This window comes from Aegilops tauschii, chromosome 3 (assembly GCF_002575655.3).
Source record: "Aegilops tauschii subsp. strangulata cultivar AL8/78 chromosome 3, Aet v6.0, whole genome shotgun sequence".
NCBI lineage: Eukaryota > Viridiplantae > Streptophyta > Magnoliopsida > Poales > Poaceae > Aegilops > Aegilops tauschii.
In genome coordinates this window covers 571,963,878-571,982,176 of record NC_053037.3, presented here as the reverse complement: position 1 = coordinate 571,982,176, position 18,299 = coordinate 571,963,878, and the positions used below count along the sequence as shown (strand labels likewise).

At 47.7% G+C, this 18,299-nt stretch overlaps 1 protein-coding gene and 1 pseudogene across 1 annotated transcript; one reads left to right on the top strand and one right to left on the bottom strand.

The window, feature by feature from the left end:
* The first annotated feature begins 7,019 nt into the window (after positions 1 to 7,019).
* On the top strand, positions 7,020 to 7,367 carry LOC109747573 (putative glutaredoxin-C2). The gene has a single exon (XM_045234458.2). It carries the CDS (start codon positions 7,053 to 7,055, stop codon positions 7,365 to 7,367), a length of 315 nt encoding a protein of 104 aa, XP_045090393.1. The 5' UTR covers positions 7,020 to 7,052.
* Positions 7,368 to 9,561: 2,194 nt separating this feature from the next.
* On the bottom strand, positions 9,562 to 17,614 carry LOC109747570 (uncharacterized; annotated as a pseudogene).
* Positions 17,615 to 18,299: the final 685 nt, after the last annotated feature.

The window sequence follows — 18,299 nt, the reverse complement described above, 5'->3', positions numbered from 1 at the left end:
ACAGATGAGCGAGGGGAGGGGAGGAGGCGTTCGCGGCGATGGTTCTCTATCCTGAACGAAATGAAAATCTGCCATGGCTAATTGTCTGTGCTCTACGCTTGGTGCATGGAATCAACGGTACATAGAATGTTCGGCCCAAAATCCTAAAAAATAAACGTAAATTTTTAATCAATTCCGCAAAAGATGCAGTTTACTCAAAAATTGAATTGTTTTAGAGTCTTTTAACACTGTTTTTAACTAGTTCAAATGTTTTTTAGATAAAAGGTCTAATGCCCGGGGTTAAATTAATGATGCCCTTACAGCCGAGGACACGAAGTCCAAACAACCAATGATACATAGAACACAACCCCCCAAAAAAGCGAAATAAAAAGCTCCGACAAGATACATGGATGCCCAGGAGCAGCAAAACAACTCAATACAGGTAAGAAAATGAGACACTAGAGCCCTGACACATGCCCGAAGCGCCAATACTGTGAATGGAGCCGGCTTGAAAGGGGGATCAGCCGAGAAAGGGGCTATAACACTGCCATCGCCTGGGCGCACGGCTGACCAGCGCCATCCTGTTCCATTGTTAGAAGGAGCCCCGGCTCGAAGGGCACTGCACCGTCGGACGATGGAATGCTCACCACCCTAGAGCGTGAATGGAGACTGGTGCGAGAGCATCAAAGGGAGGTCTTCGAGCACAACCGCCTCGCCGAACGACACTCGTCACGAGAGCACCATCGTCGATGCATGGACTGGACACACGACGAGAAGAAGCCGCCATCTACAGAGCTCACCCGGGCGACCAGTAGCATAGGACCTTGCTCACTTGATGGGGCCTCCAAGGACACGACGACACATCGCCGCCACCGCCCAGTCTGGAACTTGCCATCCCATGGGTTTTCACCTAGAGCCAATGGTGAATGGGACCACCCACAATGACACCTTCAAGGAGGGAAATGGTGCACAAGAGTGTCGCCATCACGGACACCGACGTGACTAGGCAGAGCTTTCGCTCGGGACTAGACCCCACCAACCAGGTCCATCAGCCATGGTCAACCAAGGAGAGATGCAAACGACGCCTGGAACAGTCCGAATGGTAGTGACGACCACACCCGCATGTCGGACGCCACCTGAGTGAGCCACCTCGCCGCCCACATGGCCGAGGCGACACACAAGCACCCGGCAACGACACCTATCGAAACGATGCCGCCATGCCCACCATCCGGAGCCGCCGCTCTGGTGACTGAAGGGACCCAGCTTCACCCACCACCCACATGGTTGTGGGCCGCAAGCACACAGCTGGCTGCCCCAGTTACCGCACTAGCGCAACCCTGCCACCCAATGCCCCCGAAACTTGCTCCTTTCACCCGCACAAAGATGAAACCAAGATTTGGGTTGCCAGGCACCCAAAATAAGCAGCTATAGGGGCCACCAACAAGAGGGAACTGGATCCTCTAACATAGAGAAAGAAAGTTATAGAATCTACAGTACCCTAACTTCTCTTCTTTCAATTCATACGATTAAAGCTAAAATGATTTAAATTAATTTGAAAATTACTAATCTATGCATACACTTATAGTAATTACATACAAATGAATTGATGATGAAATAAAATTAGTTTTAAATTATTTATGTCTACAGTAAATACCATTAGTAAACAATCTGCTAATAGTCCCTAACGTTCCTTCTTCATTTTACACTAGGCTAGCATTGTAGCATAGTGACTTTCCTTCTCTATGTTAAAGGATCCGATTCAAATGTGGAATGGCCGGCGTCCGCTTATTCTGGTGACGACGGACGTCACGACCAGATAGAGCAGTGCGAGCCGGCTGACCGACATATCACCTATGGATGGTGATACAAGCTGCCTAAACCCGCGTGCGGGAGAAACGAAAACGTGAAACGGAATCCTGTGTGCGCGCGATTCGATCTGATTTATATATACTACTAGTAATTGATACTCGCTTTCTCCACGAGAACTAACTAAACTACGCGAATATATGCATGCGTGCGTTCGGCCTCAGACCCGGATCCTATACTTGGTTCAGCTTTCGGTTGGTTCCCGTCCGTCGAGAACATGTGCTGGTCGACCATCTCCACGGCTTCCACCTGCCGACGTGCGCCGCCGCCACGCAGGCCGGTATCGGTATACACCGACGACCGGCGCCGGAGGGAAAGGCGGTTGGATCGTATCGTGATCGCATAGCATCTCCGTTAGGTAGGATTGTCCTGTCTAGGCAGGACTCGATTGACCGGCCGCTGTGCGCGCGGGCGGGCGGGCTAGTATGTACGTAGTACCCGCATGCAGCGACATGGCCGGTTCACAACGGGCATCGCATACGTACTACCTCCGTTTTTATTTAAAGCAACTGCAACGCGCCGACCTAAACGGACGACGCTTTTATCCGTTTTTTATTCATTTGGGTTGGCTGCCCGCTCGGCATCTGCCTCATTTGAGATTTGGGTCGGCAGTGCACCCAACGCGTCGACCTATTTCATGTCCGCACGTAAATTTTGAGAAAAGGCCCGCGGCCATAGTTCATACCAGCGGCCATGTCGTCGCCCGAAAGTTCAGCCGGCACCATGCCAGCGCTGGCATACAAATGCCAGCTTCAGAAAAATACCACACAGTTCAGCTGGCGCACTTGCCAGCGGCCGGCACACATGCCAGCACACAAAAAAGGGGCGGGAGTTCGACCACGCCATCACGGCCGTGGTCATGCCAGCACACTTGCTGGCATACAAAATAGAATGGCGCTCGCCGCCATAGGTCACTCGTCGTCGAACTTGAGCATGTCGGTCTACATTTTCTCGAACCACGGCCTCTTCCTTGCGACACGGTGTTGAGATCCACCTTCATTATCTCCACCCCGGTCATCATGCTTGCGAGAGCCACTTCTTTTGCCTTGGTCTTGGCGTTGGCGGCCTTGAACTCTATCATCTTGGCTTGCTTCTCTGCCTCCATCTCAAGCATCTTGGCTTGCTTCTCTGCATCCATCTCAAGCCTCCTCCTTTGGATCTCCATGAAGGCGTTCATTTGTTTTTCTTTGTATCACCGGCGCTCCTCCTCCCTTGAGTCCTTGCTCATCATGCCCTCCACTCTTGCGATCAAGGCGTTCGACACCGCATCCCGCTTGTCCTCCTTCTTGGAGTTGGTCTTACCCCGCAGGCGTGGCTTCTCGACGTCTTCCTCCTCCACGGCCCTCTTCCCCCCACGCGACTTGAGGGCAGCATATTGCGCCTTGAACTTCTCCTCATCTTTGATGACCCTCCAACAATGGGAGAGGTTGAAGCACTTGCCATCGTGTTGGACCTTGAATGCCTCCAAAGCTTGGAATGCCTACAAATGAATTGCATGCAAGCATATGGGCAAAATGTATATGGAAATGGACATGCAAGCATAAACGGAATGACACAAAAGAGGACAGCCGCTTGCATACCATGTCTTGCATGCTGATGCCGCTCACAGGGAAGGCCTTGACGCTCTCAAGAGTTGCACAAAACTTGTTGCACTCTTGTTGGATCACCCTCCATCGCTTTGAAATGGACACACACCCGCGCGTGCTTAGTATTTGGTACGGCGCAAACTTCTTGCGCTCATGGAACTCACGGTGGACATGAATCTAAAAGGTTGATGCCTTTTGTTCGGCACCGACCTTGGGGTCTTGCCAATGTCCCTCCAACACTCACAAAGAAGCTCGTCCTCGGCCGCCGTGTATGCCTTCGTCCGCTTGCTCTTGCGCTTCGGCTTCGCCCCAGCGGCTTGGTTGGCGAGCTCGTCCTCGAACAAAGGATCCCCTTCGATGTCGCACTCATCCTCTTCCTCTTGCCCGTAGTCCTCCGGAAACTCGTGGTCGAGTGGGAAGCCGTCCAGGTCCAGGCTGACCTGATCATGCATGAAGGCCACCTGATCTTGATCAAAGGTGGACGGCGTGAACGCCCCTCGGCCGTCCTGGCTTTGTGTCTCTTCGGGATCGTAGCCGGCCCCCAGCGGCACCGCCAGCGGCCACCGCACCACCCTTGAAGATGATGTTTTGCATGTAGCTAGTCGTCTTCGCCGGAGGCCGGCATTCCGTCGAACAGGTTGCGTGTGCCCGGCAGCACGTCGGCTGGCATGTGCCACGCGCGTTTCCTCGCGCCTCCGGATGACGAGCCACCGGCCACCGGTGTGGCGTTGAGGTCGATGGGCGCGGGTGCGGGCGTGGAAGGCGCCACCACGCTCACCTCGGGCGAGCACTCCCCGGAGAGGCGGGAGGCCTGCGGGTAGACGTGGAAGCCGGGTATCAGCTGCGTTGCCGACGCGCGGGGCGAGTCGGGCAGCACCATCCGAGGGAACGCAGATGAGCCGGTGCTGGCCGCGGCCACGGCGGCTTTGACGAGGCCGTGCTGGCTAGGGTTTAACCCTAGCATATATGGTGCCTCCCTCGTTGCCGCCGCGACGCGGGCGTTGGTGACCTCCCGCTGCACGACGGCGGCGACGGTGGCCGCCGCGATGGCTTCGTCCCTCGCATCCGCCGCGTGCCTCCGACCCTTTCTCTTCGCTGACTCCCTTGCCCGCTATTCGGGCATCAGCATCTTCTTCGGCTTGGGCGCGACGGCGGTCTTGCGGGGGCGCGGGGCTTGCCTTTGCCAGAGGGGACGGTCATCATGCCGAACGAGGCGAGGGAGGCAAGGTCGGCGGCGGCGTCGAGGTCGTCGTCCATGGCGGGCCGCGGGAGCGCGCGCAGGCGGGAGGGTTTTTGGGGCAAATGGAGGGAAATGGTGATGGCTGCCACCGACCAGCGTGCCAGGGGGAGGAGAAGGAGAGCGCGCGCGCGTCCGTCTCGTGTCCGCGCCGACGCATATCCGGCTCAAAAATGGGTCGGGAATGGGTCGGCAGGTGGACGAAAAACGGACACGCGTCCGTTTGGGTCGGCGTGTTGGGCCGACTTTTCTGTCCGCGCCGACCCAAACGGACGCCTGCGGACGAAATGGGTCGCCCTGTTGGAGTTGCTCTTACTCCGCATATTAGGTCTGATTGAAGTCAAACTTCGTAAAGTTTGACCAAATTTATAAAAAAAAATATAAATATTTATCATAAAAATCAAAATAATGTGAAAGTATATTTAATAATGAATCTAATGGTATTGATTTATTATTGTATATGTTAATATTTTTGTTTATACATTTTGTCAAAGTTTACAAAGTTTGACTTTGACCTAAGCTAAAACGCGCACTAAATAAAAACAGAGGAAGTATGTAGCTACGCCTGAAAAATATGTAGGATGGAGTATTGACACTGGAGGGCTCTGAATCTCTGATTGCTCAAGCAAGCACCAAACAAATTTTAGGAAAGCCTATTGCCAGCATTGCATCCTTTCTTTTAGTTTTTTTATAAAAGCATTGCATTCTTTATGTGTGTGTGGAAGATAATGAGTTCGCCATCAAATCAATTGTTTTGATGATTTTTTTCCTTCCATTCATGGTACCGCTCTTTGGTCTGCTATGTGTAACTTTTATTTCCCCAAAGGTTTAGCTGTAACTAAATTCTGTAATGATGGTCATGGTTGGTTGTTCTGACTTTAATATATGACATTTGTTTGTTTTTTTCTTAGAAAAAGCTGACTTTTTAAGGGAAAAAAAGCTGACTTCTTGAATTAGCTATGCATGTTCTGTTTTAGTGGACGTACATCTTGCTATAACAAATTTCTTTCTCATATAACTTATAGCCGCATCATCTAGTGAAATCTTTCTTTCCTTTCTCGTCAGGTGGGCAGGGCAAAGCCTTCCTCTCCTTTATCTTCGCCAGTGAGCCCGTGGATTCGTCTCCCATCTGTCTGCCGCTTCGACATGCTGGTGGCGGGAATGAGAATCCTAGTGTCTCAACTCCGGCTAGTAGATAGGTTTGGCTTTTAGTTCTCACAGGGGCGGCGCTCGGACGGATGGCGGCACTTCTTCATCGAGCCAGACACATCTAAGTTCATATTCTCCTCAAGATCATCCATTGGGACGGATTAGATGGAGCTCCAGCGTAGATTCCTGCTAGGTCCTCAGGGTGGCGAGATTAGGGTTTCTTGTCGTGCGTACGTGACGACGAGATTTGATGTCAGGTTCTTCAGATCGATTCAAGGGTTCAATGACGACGACTCCAGATCTGAGGCATTGGTCCTTAGGGGCACATAAACGAGGACATCCTGACTGTCATCGACAAGGTCAGGTCGGCTCCGATATGAAGTTGCAACATCAGCGCTTCGGTTTGATGGCCACAGTGGTTGTTCGGTAGTTTAGAGACCTCGATGTATTTTTTTTAATGTTTGATGTATTTGTACTTCTCATGAATTTCTATAATACTTCTGGTGAAATTTTGATGGATGATAAGAGATGCATCGAGTATACATGCACAGTTTTTTTCTTCTAATTTGTACGGAAGGCTTATTACATATTTGTTGTACTTGATGTTTACAGAGTAGAAATTTATGATGCATTTTACAAGGTTCAGGCTGCCTTCTGGTTGCATGCTTATTCTGCCGACATTCACATGGTATCAGCCTATCAGGGGACGCTTTATTCTTTGAGTACCTACTACCACCTAGTCGGCGTTGGAATTTCGTTGCCTACTTATTCTTCCGACATCAACGTGGAAATTCATGATGACGTTATGGTGACACGTCGAGAATACATATGGTTTAGCCCGATTCAAGGAAGTCGAATATTAATTCACCTCCATTTTCACTTATTCTAAACATCCGTTAAAAAGAACCATATCGTTCGTCATACTCATGGTACAAAGTTTACTGAATCGAATAATATATAGGTAACCGTGAGATTTTGCCCCTCCCAAAAAGCAAAGATCATAAAAGTGGCAGAATCTTTTCATAGAGAATACCTATATATTCTTGCCCGATTAGCCACGCACAACGTGATATTGCACAGAAAACCCCATCACTCTTAACGGTCCACTTGCCCCAGTCATCTATAAATAGCTAGCACCGTTAAGTTTCAGGTCATCTCATCACCATCACAAACAAAAGCATTGCTAGCTACCTAATCAATCGAGATCTAGAGAAGGAGAGAGCTACCGACCAGCAATGGCGGAGAGGGTGAGGAGGCTGGCGTCGCAGCGCGCGGTGGTGATCTTCGGGACGAGCAACTGCTGCATGTGCCACGTGGTGAAGACGCTCTTCACGGAGATGGGCGTCAGTTGGACGGTGCACGAGCTGGACAAGGACCCCCGCGGGAAGGACGTCGAGAGGGCGCTCGCCAGCATGGCCGGCCGGAGCCTGCCCGTGCCGGCCGTCTTCATCGGTGGCGCGCTCGTCGGCCCCACCGACAAGGTCATGGCGCTGCACCTCGGCGGCCAGCTCGTGCCGCTCCTTCGCCAGGCCGGCGCCCTCTGGCTCTGAGGCAGCCTCTTACGAATGCATGGCTGATGCATGCATGGAGTAGTAGCTTGCAGTTACAGAGTTATACTACCTGTGATCACAATACGAGAATCCACCTTATGCATACATAATGCTGTTCGATCGGTTAATGGCGTATGTATTGTACATTGGGTGCAGCTACATGTCAGTCCATTGGTTTTTTTGGGTCAGTCGACAGTTCTGGACCGTTGGATGAAGATCATACAGCGTCTGGCCCTTCTTCTTCCACTACCTCAACTCTTCTTCTTCACAGACCGCTGCACGGGCCGCCGGCCTAACCGCTGGCCTAACCGCCGGCCCCCGCTGCCCGCAACCGCCTCGCTGCCCTGCCCTCCCCTGAACCGCCCCCACTGCCGATCTTGCTGCTGCCCCGGACCATCCCTCTAGCCCTGCCAGCGTCTAGTTTTTTTCTCCGGCGAAGCCCCACTGCCGTCCCCACCCTAAACCCTAAGATAGATAATGGGGTTGCCCTCCGGCGAGCCCCTTCTTTCCCTCCGGCTCACTCCAGCGAACCACTCAAAATTGATTGACCCAAATTTAAGATCCAATCGACTGTCATTTAGCTAAACCGTTGTACATTACAACATATAAACATGATTCCAGTTACACACCAGTTTGTTAACTGCATTGCATGCATTTGCCATTTGCCCCTGCAAAAGCTCAGATCTTACAGCAACGCGGCCCATCATCTAGGAAATTAGGACTCCAACAATGCATTTCTAAGACCGAGAAAGCAAAATTGCTTGAAGAAATGAGAGAACCCCCAATGGAAAACACCTTGGTTAGTAAATTGTTTTTACTTAAGTTGATTTGCTATCCGCCTTTCCCAACCGTTCCGTGCAAATCCAACGCTTCACGCTCTTCTTCCTCCTCCTATCCAAAACTAGGGACAATTTTCTTCTTCCCCAATGCGCTCTGCACTTTCTCCACCCTAGTACCGCACGTCCGCTGCCGCGCAGGTCTCATCACCCCCCCCCCCCCCCCCCTTCGTCGTGCTTCTGCTAAAGTCCCTTTAAACCTCGTCACGATTGTGTTGTCAGTGAACCCCACGCACCCGAAACAGTCGAACCTGAGACTCCTCCCCACTGGCGACGATGCGGCCATGCCATTCTCGGTCTCAGATCGCTCATGTCGAGGGCCTTGCTGGTGCTCGATGTGGCGGTCATAGCTTCGCCAAAAATCTGCTGATGAAAATTGCAATTTGAGGCAACTAATAAGCAAAACCAAGGAAATTAATACACAGCCATGGAGGAGACTAGATGTACACCAAAAATTAAAGAAAATGAACTGAACGTAGCCTAGATAGTTAGGTTCCTTGTGGTGGAAGTAGCCTATCATGGTTCAAGTCCTAGACTTGACACTAATGTTTGCATTTTTTTTGGATTTATTTTAGACTTCTCAGACATGTTCCTTCAGTGGGAGCAAACGTTCCATCGACTACTAGGTCTATGGTGTCGTCAATATCAGAGGTTCTCATAGGATTAATGTGTGCATGCGTGCATTATATGAGTGCCTATATGTGAGCATGTGCGATTGTATTGTGTTAATAAAAAAGAAAAGGAAGTTAAATGAACTGTGCATTTCCATCTAATAAATGGGAAAGTCTAAGGTGCTCCTCCAAGTGCTCCAAAACAAAATAATCACCACAAGACACTAGTGAAAATAATTGAAAACATTTGAGGACACCAATAGTTAATGAATCTATCATGACGGAAATATTCATTTTATATTCACTCCACAGGTCGAGAAACGACAAGGATAAAAAAAGTTTACCACAAAAAACCAGAGTTTTTAAATTTTGTTCACTATTTTTTCGACTTTACTGTTCATAAGGGAGCATTTGAGCTTGGGAGCAGAATAGGACTTTCGAAAACATTTAAGCATATCAATAGTTCATGAATCTACTTTGATGCAAATTTTCATTTATATTCAATCCATAGCTCTTGAAACAAAAGGGATAATCTATTTTGGTTTTCAAGAATTGTGACGCCCCAATATTCGTGGACAGGAAGAAGCCGCATTCAAATCCCTCTTTTTAGATATATTGCACAGCTGCCAGCGGACATGGTAACTTACATCGAGTAAATAGGGATAAGGAACACTAAAACAGTGGACATGGTAACTTAAGCAAGCAAAAGAAATCGAATTTGCTGAAAAATACCCACACTGCCTAGCACAGAAAAATTAAGAAAGCATCAAGCGACACACTAATTGTGGCAGAGATCATGGTAACTTCTTGAGGCTTTTTTTTTTGCGGGTAGAGATCATGGTAACTTACATCGAGTAATAGGGATAAGGAACACTAAAAGAGTGACTTGTGAGAAAATTCAGACAAAAACTAGTTGGGCAGTTGAAGAAGAATCGCCATGCACGATCTGCTTCGCCGTGTAGTCCTTCTGCTCATCCGTCCACGAGTGTTGCTGCGTGACCAATGTTAGGTTGATCTCTCTCCCGTTCGAGTTCGAGCCCAACGGGTCGAACAGGCCCTTGCATCACGCCCTGATCGGGGGCGCCCAACCAAACCATGGTTGGTGGGCCCCTGTGGCAACCCGTTCGACGCCAACGCGCTTACCGCAAGGGAAAACGCGCTACCGGCGAAGGGGCTGACCACGGCGCCGCTGTAGGGTGGTCCACCGTTGTCCTATTCAGGGGAGCAGAGGAGGGCTAGACCTCGCGTCTCTCTCTGCCACTGGCTTGCGATGGACGGGGAGAACAGGAGGGAGAAGGAAAAGAGCGTGCGGCGCGGTTGCCGTCGACGCCGTCGCCGGCCCCCTGGCGCGGCGAGGTGGCGGTCGATGCCATCGCCGGCGGAAGGACGCGGCGTGGTGGTCAGGCGACCTGCACGAGACCGCCGCGTGCGGGCGAGAGCAAGGAAAAAAAAGGGGAGGGACTGGCGCGCCACGGTGGTGCGTCGCCGTCGCCGGGGGAAAGAGGGTTTGACCGAGGCTGCGCTCGGCTCTCCCTCGCTCACCGTTTTGTTCGGGAGAAACGCGTGGATGGCCGTCCGATCGCAATGAACGGCCACGATGCAAACCCTAATCCCGAACTGGGCCGATGGGCCGAAAGTGGACAAGGCCAGCTACAGCCGCTGGGCCGGGCCATTTTAGGCCAGGCGCGACGCGCTGACGCCCAGAGCGCGCGCAAGCAGGCCACAGGCCAGCTGCAATTTTTTTATATAGTTTTCTGTCCAGTTTTTTGGGCAGATTTACAATAGCTTTTCTATGCAAATTTTTCCAACGAAAATTCTGTTTAGAAAATAGAAAATAAAAAAGTAAACAGAAAAAGTTCTGAAAATGGAAATAGAAAATTTTCAAAAAAAGAAAAGTTCATGAATTTTATAAAGAAAATTAAAATGTTCATAATTTTTTATTCGGTCAAAGAAAAGTTTCTGTAAAGAATAAGAAGTTCATGAATTTTTTTATTCATGTTTTTCCGCTGCAAATAAAAAATAAGAGTGCTCTTTTAAAGTGCATAGAACTAAAGTAAAATATTAAATTGTTTCTTCTCTAATGCATTTTTGAACCAACCGGTAATTGCTTAGAGAGTAAAAGAGTACATAATTGTTTTTGAATAGAATATTATAAAGTTTCCGCTGCAAAGTAAAAGTTTTATCCTCCAATTAAATTGGAACCAACAGGAAAATTTAATTGGAAGAAATATTCTTAGCAATGTTTTTCCCCTGTGGGTGAAATAAGATGCAGATAGTTTCCGCTAAGGACAAAAGAAAGATATTAGTTTTAAAGTTAAAATATGGTATTGTTATTTTCTGACCAACGTTGATGATAACAGTGCTATAATTCTATGAGTCTTATGTTCAAAGTTTAAATCTCTGATAAATTTTGTATCAAAGTGATCAATTTCCAGAGAACGGATAAAGATCAAGAAATGCTCTTGAACTAGAGAAATGTATATTTCTTGTTCCCGCCGCAATAAAGTTCATGTGATGATTAATAGCAAAGTTGTTTAATAGAAATACTGTCATCACATTGTTTATGAGTTATATGCATTATTTCCATTTCCGCCCAACGGTGATATGGAATTAATGTAGAAGGATGTTGTTTATTCTAATTCTGCCACAACGGTGATTTAGAATATAAAAGAAAGTTTCAAAAGTTAAATGTGCATTTTTTTAACCAGACCAACGTAGGGTTATTTTTATGCCCATTATTGTTGATTATTGGCTAAGTTTTCTAAGACTAAAAGTTTTTCATGCTTTCATTCGTGAAAGCGAATGGCTGGGTATTTGTGACTCGAAAGATGACCAAGAAAGGTCATAACGTGAGGGAGTATGTTCTCTCTAAAGAATGGCATCAAAAGAAAAGAGATAGATCATTGAGAGTCTTGGTTGATGAATCTCTTTCATGTACTCTCTATGAAGAAGAATTTTCAGTCAACATGATTTGAGATAAAACAAGCAACATGGGTGTTTAATTTGACCAACGTCGGATCAAGCATGTGTGTCAAAGAGCATTCGGATTTATTCCTAAATTTGATGATTGAATATGCGGTCAAAAGAGCCAATTCTGGCATGTATGTTCCCTTACAGGGAATTACCCGCATGGCGGGAAAAGATGATTATGATAAAACCTGCATGGTGGGAAAAGTCTGAGAAAATACCTGCATAACGGGGTAAAGTTGACATAATATTATGTCAAACTTCCCGTATGGCGGGAGAAATTATGGCAAGAGAAAGATATGATAACTCATGTGTTTTAAATATATCCCACTCTGGGAGAAAAGAATGGAGTAGCTGAAAGGCACAACCGTACACTTATGGATATGGTGCGTAGCATGATGAGTTATTCCAACTTGCCATTGGGATTATGGATGGAGGCGCTTGAAACCGCCATTCACATTCTCAATAGAGTACCAAGCAAGTCGGTGCCCAAAACACCGTACGAGCTATGGACAGGAAGGGTGCCCTCCCTCACTTCAGGATGTGGGGGTGCCCTGCTGAGGCCAAAATGTTTAATCCAAACATTGCAAAGTTAGATCCCAAAACAGTGAGTTGCCACTTCATTGGCTATCCAGACAGATCAAAGGGTTTTCGTTTCTACTGCCCAGACAGATATACAAAGTTTGTAGAAACAAGCCATGCAGTCTTCTTAGAGGACGAAATGATGAGGGGGGGCTTGGTAGCTCGGAAAATTGATCTTGAGGAGAAGAGGGTGCATGCACCTAATCCGATGATTCAGGAGCCATTTTTCTCACTATCAGTTGCAACTCCACCCATGACAACTATGGGAGTAGACCCGGAACCTGTCCGTTAGGAGCCGACTGAACCCGTTGTTGAGCATGAAAGGGAGGTGCAGCAGCAAATTTTAGAAGAAGTGCCAGAAGTTGAGGCACAGAATGTGCCAGAAACTGAGCCCCTTAGAAGGTCTACAAGACCAAGAAAGTCAGCTATTTCTACTGACTTTAAAGTTTATAACACAGAAATGGTTCATATGGAAAAAGATCCCACCTCATATGAAGAAGCCATGAGACGCCCTCATTCATAAAAGTGGATGAAGGCAATGGAAGACGAGATGAAATCGATGAGTTCCAAAGATGTTTAGGAATTAGAGGAAATTCCTAAATGAGCCAAAACAGTAGGCTGTAAATGGGTCTACGAAATTAAGTATGACTCTAAAGGGAATATAGAAAAGTATAAAGCACGACTCGTGGCAAAAGGATTTACACAAAGAGAAGGGATAGATTACAATGAGACATTTTCTCCAGTCTCATGTAAGGATTCCTTCAGAATAATAATGCCATTAGTTGCTCATTTTGATTTAGAGTTACATCAAATGGATGTTAAGACGGCATTTCAGATTGGTGATTTAAAAGAAAAGGTCTACATGAAACAACCCAAGGGTTTTATCATGGAAGGCAAGGAAAATATGGGATGCCGCCTGAAGAAATCCATTTATGGATTAAGACAAGCCTCTAGACAGTGGTATCTAAAGTTTAATGAAACAATTAAAAGTTTTGGATTTAAAGAAAATATTGAGGATAATTGCATTTATGCAAAGTTTAAAAATGGGAAATATATTTTCCTAATCTTGTATGTGGATGATATTCTGCTTGCTAGCAGTGATGTTAGTCTACTACAAGTTCTTATCCTTGAATTTTGACATAACAGATCTTGGTGAAGCATCATATATTTTGGGCATAGAAATTCACCGAGATAGAAACAATGGAGTCTTAGGACTATCGCAGAAAGCATATTCAGAAAAGGTTCTTAAAAAGTATAATATGCATGCGAGTAAAGCCATGCCTGCTCCTATAGTTAAGGGCGATAGTTTTGGGAAATTCCAATGTCCCAAGAACCAGTACGAGATCAATCAAATGAAAACAGTACCATATGCTTCGGCAGTTGGCAGCTTACAATATGCACAAGTGTGCACTCGCCCTGACTTAGCTTTTATCACCGGGGTACTCGGTAGATATCAAGAGAATCCAGGCATAGAGCACTGGAAGATGGTAAAGAAATCGTTGCGTTATGCACAAGGCACGAAGGACTACATGCTAATATACAGGAGAAGTGATTCCCTAGAGATAAAAGGGTATTCCGACGCAGATTTTGCGGGGGACAGAGATGATAGAAAATCCACGTTAGGATACGTATTCACTCTCACTGGTGGAGCTATTTCGTGGAAAAGCTCCAAACAGTCAATAGTTGCATCATCCACGATGTATGTAGAATTCATAGCATGCTTCAAAGCCACGGGGCAGGCGATATGGCTAAAGAAATTTGTACCCGACTTGAAAGTGGTAGATTGTATTCACAAACCACTAAAGATGTACTGTGATAACCAGCCCGTAGTATTCTATGCTCACAACAACAAGTCGAGTAATGCTGCCAAAACAATAGAGATAAGGTATTATGTTGTGAAAGATAAAATCCAGGATCAAACTATAAGTCTCGAGCATATAAGGACAAAAGATATGCTTGCGGATCCGCTAACGAAAGGTTTACCACCCAATGTGTTCAAGGAACACTTAGCCGGCATGGGTTTAAGGGAAAGCCTTATGATTCCTGGATAGGCCCAAAAGGAACAGAATTTGTTTCTGAACAAAACGTATGTTGTAGCTGTATGATTCTATCGGCAATTAAGCTGTGACGATGAAACATGCTATATGTACCCATATGTGATGAAATAAATAAACTAGAAAGTATAAGGTTAAAAGTAAAGTTGAGATCAAGGGGGAGAATGTTAGGTTGATCTCTCTCCCGTTCGAGCCCAACGGGTCGAACGGGCCCTTGCATCGCGCCCTGATCGGGGGCGCCCAACCAAACCATGGTTGGTGGGCCCCTGTGGCCCGCGCTATATAAACAGAGGTGAGGGCCGGGGCACGGGTGACGAAGTTCATCGCCGCCACAAACCCCACCGAACACTCCCTGCCAATCTAGGGTTAGCGCGGTGCTCACGGAAAGCACACCACTGCCGCCATCACCGGCCCCTACTTCACCATGGCCGGCGCTGGATCGAGCTCGTCAGCACAAGGAGAAGGTAGGTTCACCGAAGAATCTAATCTATCCGATCCAAAGCAATCTATCAACCATCTCCCAGTCCCAGAGCCCCTTGCCCCGCGCATGACCTTTCCTGTACAAGGCGACACGGCGCAACGCCGTGCATGCTCCCACGACGAAATTGACAAGGCAAATCTGTCTTTCAGTCCTCTTGAAGCCAGCAACCACAAGCTCCTTCAAGTGATGCTGCCGAAGCTTGCTTGGCTGCCATGGAATTTCTTCACCGGGCTTCATCCAGCAGGAGGCAATGTTGACGTGTAGGATCTCCAGGGAGGGCGCCATCTCCAGGAAGAGACGCGGCCACGATGCATCCCAGGAAGACGGCACGTCGGCGACCAGCAGCCGCCTCAGGCTGGGCAAACATGACAACGGGGAGCTAGACGGCACGATCCATCTGTCAAGACCGGTGAACCGGACGACGAGGCTCGTTATGTTGGGGGTGCATCCAGTGGCGGAGCCAGGATTGGAGCAAGCCCCGGGCCAATTTTTTTTTATCAAGAGTGAAAAAACTTAACCTTCATAAGGTTTTTAGCTACCACAAAAGATACCCCATAAAAGAATATGGTTTAATCACACGAAAAGTTTAGAATTTAAACTCAATGCTTAACGATACAACAAAATATATAAAAACATGACAAAACTACAAAGAACAGCACGTGACAAAAAAAGTACCAAATCAATGATTTGCTTCATCAGTTCCTCGCATAACCTCGTCAATGGTAGAAGAAGAGCCAACACCTTCAAGACAACAAAAGCAAAATCATAAGATATGGCATAAACGTCAAGTGAAACAATTATCATTGATAAAAATCTAAAAACTTACCAGTCCGACGAGGTAAAAGCTCTTTGCGAGACCTATATGATTGAAAGCGATATACAATATCATCATCCTCAATACTTCCAAATACATATTAACATATATGACTGTATGTCTGTATTACTGTATATTTACATTGATACACACACATACACTATGTCAATTAAATTTCAGTTCATATTAACATTGTAGAACGTGGGACAGAAGTTACTACATGTGGAAAGCATCAGGGGAAACCAGAAAATCATCACACAAACAATACCAAGATGCGGCAATCAAGCAGCAAGCAAACTAGCAGATGGCGCTCGACGCCGGCGAACGACGCACAGGAGGACGGTGGCCGCGAGCCCGGGAGCAGGAGGAAAGTGGGAGTGGCGGAGGCGGCCGGTGGACGGCGGCGCGAGCGCTGGAGTCGCGGTCTGATGCGATCGTGCTGGTGCGTGATGGGAGTTAGGTCGCGGCGGCCACGAGCGCTAAACGTTTCATTTTTTTTATTTTTTTTGCGATAAGGTGTACGCTACGTCCGAGATAGATCGTGGCCTCGTGGAGTGGATGGGTTCCCTTGTGCGTCCGTTTCAGCCTTCCAGACGAGAGAGCCCATCAGTCTTTGGGCTTTCTTCTTTTCCACGCCCTGGGCCTGCAGAAAAACACACATATATATAGCCTGTTCGAATTTCCACGCCCCGGGCCTGGGCCCTGGGTGCATCGAAGGAACATGTCTAGGTCCAGCTTCGGCGGCAGCGCAAAGTATTCGCGCACGTATTCGAGCTCCAACTCGAAACCGAGGCGCATGGCGAAGTTGGATCGCCTCAGGGAGGGAAACGAGTTTTGGTCGAAGAACACTCTGCTTCCTGCTCCCGTTCCCAGCGAGGCTAGGCTCTCGAGACAGGGGAGGCGCCTCAGCCGTATCCATCGGAATGAGCAGTTGTCCACGACAAGCTCTCTGATATCTGAACTGGGGGCGTCCACCACCAGCGGCAAGAGCGTGCCCGAGTCGCTGCTCCGGCAGCTGCACAAGATGAGGTGCAGGGTCTGCAGCTTTGGGCACGAGGTGAAGACGGCCTCGTAGGCCGCCGGGGGCGTCGATTGAATGTCTCGCAGGACGAGCATGGTAAGCGCACCGTACTCGTGCAGCAGTGGCGGGAGCGCGCATCGTCCGAGCTTGAGGGTTCGCAGGCGTGACGAGCGGGGCTCCTTGCACAGGCCATGGCTGGGAAAGGCGTGGACGGCGTCTTGCTGCTTGTGGTTGAAGTACAGCGGCTTGGCGATGGCCTCGAGCTCTTCGACGCCCCAGGCATCAATGGCCTCCGCGATGAGCCGGTTCAGTGAGCAGCCGTTGCCGGTGACGAAGAACTCCAGGCTCAGCCTCTTGACGAGGTCCTTCCAAGAATCTCTCGATGCAGATGTTGAAGGTGCGCATGGCGCGGCGCTTGCACCTCTCGATGTTAGGCATGATATCCAGGTTGATGGTGTCGCGTCAGGCGCAAAAGCTGGTTTGCTGGATATGTCGAGGTGGAGGAGGAGCCATCTGAGGTGGCACGGCGGGAGTAGGTCGCTGTTGAAATATATTGCCCATCTCTCTTCATCAGTTCGGACTTTCGAATGAGTTGTCCGAAGCATGAATTCAATATGGTATCCGAGCTAAGAGGTCTTGAGTTCAAGACCTTGCCAATACAGTATTAAATAAAACGATTCTGCGGCCTACATCGATCCTACGTCTAATGCCTAAATCAGCTTAGACGTGAGGGAGAGTGTTAAAATATATTGCCCACCTCTCTCCATCAGTTTCGGACTTTTGAATGAGTTAGCTGGAACATGAATTCAATAGTCGCTGGTCCTGAAGTCCAAGGCGGGCAGCTCGCGGCTACTTGCCCTAGTTCTCCTGGCCCTGGCCATGAGAGAGATCTGTCTCCTCCACCTGCGTGACGAATCGAGTAGCGAGCAGATGTGCCTGGGTCGCGACCACCGTTGGGCTTAACGAGAGCCTTCGGCATCGATGTCGAAACCTGCTCGGAGAAGTGACCAATGGCGAGGATATATCGGAGTATGAATTGTCATCCGAAACCGCCGGCGAGAAGTAATCTACGGGGAAACGGACATCCCACATGAAAAACCCTACATGAAGCTTATTACGTAAGCTGTGGGGCAAACGAACAGGCCCCGGTTTTGGGGCCGGTTCAGATCAGCTTTTCTCGCTTTTCTTTTTTCTGCTGTTTCTTTGAAGGTTTTATTCAATTTTTCATTTTTCATTTTTCTATAAGTTTTTTTCGTTTTGTCTTCTTTTTACTTTATTTTTATTTTTATAAATTAAAAAACTACAAAAAATATTCAAATTCCAAAATGTCTTTCCTAATTTTCGAAAAATATTTGGGAATTTGAATTTTTGTTACGAATTTTACAAATGCTTAGAATTTTGAAAGCAGTTGACTTTGTTCCAAAACTATTCAAATCTTTAAAATTTGTTCAAAATTTTGTTCACACTTTTTAAAAGTTTAGGGTTTCAAAATGTGTACACTCTTTTAAAAAAAATGAGATTTTCAAAAAAATCATAATTGAAAATATTTGTTCACGCTTTTAAAAA